At 36.7% G+C, this 6,002-nt stretch overlaps 1 protein-coding gene across 1 annotated transcript in view; it reads left to right on the forward strand.

The window, feature by feature from the left end:
• The window catches only part of LOC121371919 (transmembrane protein 50B-like), a 39,251-nt gene extending 33,566 nt beyond the window's left edge, over positions 1-5,685 (forward strand). Inside the window, exons 5-6 of the mRNA XM_041498165.1 lie at positions 3,749-3,809; positions 4,373-5,685. Coding sequence (XP_041354099.1) covers positions 3,749-3,809; positions 4,373-4,418 — 107 coding nt within the window. The 3' untranslated portion in view covers positions 4,419-5,685. The remainder of the gene's footprint in view (positions 1-3,748; positions 3,810-4,372) is intronic.
• Positions 5,686-6,002: the final 317 nt, after the last annotated feature.

Below are 6,002 nucleotides of genomic sequence, written 5' to 3' on the forward strand. Positions count from 1 at the left end.
GTGGTGTCGTGGTAGGCCATCGGTCTACAGGCTGGTAGGTACTAGGTTCGTATCCCAGTCGAGGCATGGGATTTTTAATCCAGATACCGACTCAAAACCCTGAGTGAGTGCTCCGCAAGGCTCAATGGGTAGGTGTAAACCACTTGCACCGACCAGTGATCCATAACTGGTTCAACAAAGGCCATGGTTTGTGCTATCCTGCATGTGGGAAGCGCAAATAAAAGATCCCTTGCTGCTAATCGGAAGAGTAGCCCATGTAGTGTCGACAGCGGGTTTCCTCTCAAAATCTGTGTGGTCCTTAACCATATGTCTGAGGCCATATAACCGTAAATAAAATGTGTTGAGTGCGTCGTTAAATAAAACAATTCTTTCTTTCTATATTGTCATAGTCTACAGGTACGCTATAATAAACATCTGTTACTATATTGTCATACCCTACAGGTACACAATAATAAACATCTGTTACACTATTGTCAAACTATACAGGTACTCTGTAATAAACATCTGTTACTATATTGTCATACCCTACAGGTACACTGTAATAAACATCTGTTACTATATTGTTTGTGTGTGTTTCCTTTCAGTATTTACAGATATAGCAGGGCTAGCTCTGTAGTCCTTAATCCTGTCTGATGTCATATTACTGTCATTAAAATGTGTGTGTTTCCTGTCGGTATTTACAGATATAGCAGGGCTAGTCCTTAATCCTGTCTGATGTCATATTACTGTCATTAAAATGTGTGTGTTTCCTGTCGGTATTTACAGATATAGCAGGGCTAGTCCTTCGTCCTGTCTGATGTCATATTACAGTCATTAAAATGTGTGTTTCCTTTCAGTATTTACAGATATAGCAGGGCTAGTCCTTCATCCTGTCTGATGTCATATTACAGTCATTAAAATGTGTGTTTCCTTTCAGTATTTACAGATATAGCAGGGCTAGTCCTTCATCCTATCTGATGTCATATTACAGTCATTAAAATGTGTGTGTTTCCTTTCAGTATTTACAGATATAGCAGGGCTAGTCCTTAATCCTGTCTGATGTCATATTACAGTCATTAAAATGTGTGTGTTTCCTTTCAGTATTTACAGATATAGCAGGACCATAGTCCTTCATCCTGTCTGATGTCATATTACTGTCATTAAAATGTGTGTGTTTCCTTTCAGTATTTACAGATATAGCAGGGCTAGTCCTTCATCCTGTCTGATGTCATATTACAGTCATTAAAATGTGTGTGTTTCCTGTCAGTATTTACAGATATAGCAGGGCTAGTCCTTAATCCTGTCTGATGTCATATTACAGTCATTAAAATGTGTGTGTTTCCTGTCAGTATTTACAGATATAGCAGGGCTACTCCTTCATCCTATCTGATGTCATATTACAGTCATTAAAATGTGTGTGTTTCCTTTCAGTATTTACAGATATAGCAGGGCTAGTCCTTCATCCTGTCTGATGTCATATTACAGTCATTAAAATGTGTGTGTTTCCTTTCAGTATTTACAGATATAGCAGGGCTAGTCCTTCATCCTGTCTGATGTCATATTACTGTCATTAAAATGTGTGTGTTTCCTTTCAGTATTTACAGATATAGCAGGGCTAGTCCTTCATCCTGTCTGATGTCATATTACAGTCATTAAAATGTGTGTGTTTCCTGTCAGTATTTACAGATATAGCAGGGCTAGTCCTTAATCCTGTCTGATGTCATATTACAGTCATTAAAATGTGTGTGTTTCCTTTCAGTATTTACAGATATAGCAGGGCTAGTCCTTCATCCTGTCTGATGTCATATTACAGTCATTAAAATGTGTGTTTCCTTTCAGTATTTACAGATATAGCAGGGCTAGTCCTTAATCCTGTCTGATGTCATATTACTGTCATTAAAATGTGTGTGTTTCCTGTCAGTATTTACAGATATAGCAGGGCTACTCCTTCATCCTGTCTGATGTCATATTACAGTCATTAAAATGTGTGTTTCCTTTCAGTATTTACAGATATAGCAGGGCTAGTCCTTCATCCTGTTTGATGTCATATTACTGTCATTAAAATGTGTGTGTTTCCTTTCAGTATTTACAGATATAGCAGGGCTAGTCCTTAATCCTGTCTGGTGTCATATTACAGTCATTAAAATGTGTGTGTTTCCTTTCAGTATTTACAGATATAGCAGGGCTAGTCCTTAATCCTGTCTGATGTCATATTACTGTCATTAAAATGTGTGTGCTTCCTGTTACTATTTACAGATATAGCAGGGCTAGTCCTTCATCCTGTCTGATGTCATATTACAGTCATTAAAATGTGTGTGTTTCCTTTCAGTATTTACAGATATAGCAGGGTTAGTCCTTAATCCTGTCTGGTGTCATATTACAGTCATTAAAATGTGTGTGTTTCCTGTCAGTATTTACAGATATAGCAGGGCTACTCCTTCATCCTATCTGATGTCATATTACAGTCATTAAAATGTGTGTGTTTCCTGTCAATATTTACAGATATAGCAGGGCTAGTCCTTAATCCTGTCTGATGTCATATTACAGTCATTAAAATGTGTGTTTCCTTTCAGTATTTACAGATATAGCAGGGCTAGTCCTTAATCCTGTCTGATGTCATATTACTGTCATTAAAATGTGTGTTTCCTTTCAGTATTTACAGATATAGCAGGGCTAGTCCTTCATCCTGTTTGATGTCATATTACTGTCATTCAAATGTGTGTGTTTCCTTTCAGTATTTACAGATATAGCAGGGGTAGTCCTTCATCCTGTCTGATGTCATATTACAGTCATTAAAATGTGTGTGTTTCCTTTCAGTATTTACAGATATAGCAGGGCTAGTCCTTAATCCTGTCTGATGTCATATTACAGTCATTAAAATGTGTGTTTCCTTTCAGTATTTACAGATATAGCAGGGCTAGTCCTTAATCCTGTCTGGTGTCATATTACAGTCATTAAAATGTGTGTGTTTCCTGTCAGTATTTACAGATATAGCAGGGCTAGTCCTTAATCCTGTCTGATGTCATATTACAGTCATTAAAATGTGTGTGTTTCCTGTCAGTATTTACAGATATAGCAGGGGTAGTCCTTCATCCTGTCTGATGTCATATTACAGTCATTAAAATGTGTGTGTTTCCTGTCAGTATTTACAGATATAGCAGGGATAGTCCTTCATCCTGTCTGATGTCATATTACAGTCATTAAAATGTGTGTGTTTCCTTTCAGTATTTACAGATATAGCAGGGCTAGTCCTTAATCCTGTCTGGTGTCATATTACAGTCATTAAAATGTGTGTGTTTCCTGTCAGTATTTACAGATATAGCAGGGCTAGTCCTTAATCCTGTCTGATGTCATATTACAGTCATTAAAATGTGTGTGTTTCCTGTCAGTATTTACAGATATAGCAGGGCTAGTCCTTCATCCTGTCTGATGTCATATTACAGTCATTAAAATGTGTGTTTCCTTTCAGTATTTACAGATATAGCAGGGCTAGTCCTTAATCCTGTCTGATGTCATATTACAGTCATTAAAATGTGTGTTTCGTTCAATGAAACATTTGCATATTTTACTGCTGAACTGTTTATTGGATTTATCTTGTTTTAAGGCCTCTACCTACATTTTACAAATACAAGAGTTTTATATACAGCCATGAAGACCAAAATAATAAATTGACAGTTTTAGACAAAGACAAAAAATGTACAGTGGGGGTGTGCATATGATGAATAACTCTTGCAATACTTTTACTGTAATTTTTTTTTTTTTTTTACAGTTGTTTCCCCTGACTGGCCTGGTATTGCAGTGTTTTTGCAGAATGCCTTGATTTTCTTCAGGTGAGACATCTCCAGTAGTTAAAATCAGTCTACTCAAACCAGTTAGTCATCAATTAGTTATTCCATTAACTATGCAGTGTGGCTTTGTCCAACTTGCATCTGTTTCCTAGACACTTCCAAGGAGTAGTTATAATTAAATAGATTGTGCCTAAAAATGGCAAGTAATTTAGGTATTAAATAAACTAACTGCATTTTTAGTTGGACAAGGCCAAGGTAAGTATTTAATAGATAAAATTGTGTAGCTTTACTTTGGAAGCTCTGACTTTTGCTTTGCTAATAATATATGGAATTAAGTGGAGTCCATAATAATAACACATTTCTAACAAGTGCTAATGAGGAGGAAAGCTATTGATATTTTGTATTTAACATTACCTTAGATTGTGGAACTACTAAACATTTCAGTGTTTAAAAGTCAACTTAAGTCTGACTTAGACACCTGTCCTTGAAACAATTAAAAATTCAACACCAGCTGTTTATCAGACATGACACTTGTTAATGCTTGAACACTGATCAATGTTTCCTGTATTTGGTCTTTTTAAACTATTTTTGTTTTTCTCTTCCAGTGGTCTGGTTTTCAAGTTTGGCCGCACAGAGGACTTGTGGGGCTGAGCTCAGACTCAGAATGTTTTAATCTCGTCCTGTGTTTATAAGTGTCTGGTGTCGAATACTTGGAGTGGCAGGCTGCACACAGTATAAACCTTGCATCAACTCACTGTTTACTGTCACCAACTCGCTGACTGTTTACTGTCACCAACTCGCTGACTGTTTACTGTCACCAAATCGCTGACTGTTTACTGTCATCAACTTGCCGACTGTTTACTGTCATCAACTTGCCGACTATTTACTGTCATCAACTCGCTGACTGTTTACTGTCACCAACTTGTCGACTGTTTACTGTCATCAACTTGCCGACTGTTTACTGTCATCAACTCGCTGACTGTTTACTGTCATTAACTTGCTGTACTGTAGTCATCAACTCGCTTACTGTTTACTGTCATCAACTCGCTGACTGTTTACTGTCATCAACTCTCCAACTGTTTACTGTCACCAATTCACTGACTGTTTACTGTCATCAACTGGCTGACTGTTTACTGTCATCAACTCGCTGACTGTTTACTGTCATCAACTTGCCGACTGTTTACTGTCATCAACTCGCCGACTGTTTACTGTCATCAACTCATTGACTGTTTACTGTCATCAACTCGCCGACTGTTTATTGTCATCAACTGGCTGAACTGTTTGCTTGGATCAGCAACATAGTTATCAGTATAACGAATGATATGGTTATCGTTGTAACCAAGATGATGATAATTGTTATAGCCCTGTGTTGTTATTTATGTATGACACAGTGTTGTATTAACGGTCACAATAAAGTAACTTGTGCATTGGTTTGGTGTTAAATGAAATGTGGACACTCTTTTTCACTTTTTCATTTGTGGTAGAGGCTGCGACAGTATCAACATTTGTTTTGGGTTAAAGTTTCACATTTAGCTCAATTTCACACAAACTATAAGTCCTACTTCACTGAAACTTGGGTTATAGTTGTGCCTGTACACGTTCATCATAGTGCATGAAATTTTTTTATTGGTGAATTTTTTATTGTTTTTAAAGTTTAATCTTTTTTTTTTTCTTTTTTTTTTAACATGCATTGAGATGAAGATTTATGGTTGAATTTGTCAGCAACATCGAATATGTTTATTGTAAGAAGACATTTAACTCGGCGGAATTCTTGTTGTTGTTGATTGTAAACATGCAGCTTACATGTGATGTACAATGTGAAACTACATGTATATTTTAATTGTGGTATGAAAACTTCAGCTTACATGTTGTGTACAATAATAAACATATACCCTAATTGAGGTATGACAAAATAAAATGTAGTTTTGGTTATAATGTTTAAATGTCTGAGAGCCTAAATGAGGTTTGGGTTAAACATGCAACCTATTATAATGAGATGTATTTGGTGTCTTATTCGTGTGTGTGCTTTGTGTTTGCTATCGTGATTAGCATGTGTTGTGTAGTGGGTATGTTTAGCAGGTGTGTGTTGTCATGTAGTTGGTGTGTCATGTGTTTAGCAGGTGTGTTATGTAGTTGGTGTGCCATACTTGTGCTGTCATGTAGTTGGCATGTCAAGTGTTTAGCAGGTTTGTGTGTGTTGTGTGTTTAACAGATGTGCATATTGTCATGTAGTTG

The sequence above is a fragment of the Gigantopelta aegis genome, chromosome 4 (genome assembly GCF_016097555.1).
Source record: "Gigantopelta aegis isolate Gae_Host chromosome 4, Gae_host_genome, whole genome shotgun sequence".
Taxonomy (NCBI): domain Eukaryota; kingdom Metazoa; phylum Mollusca; class Gastropoda; order Neomphalida; family Peltospiridae; genus Gigantopelta; species Gigantopelta aegis.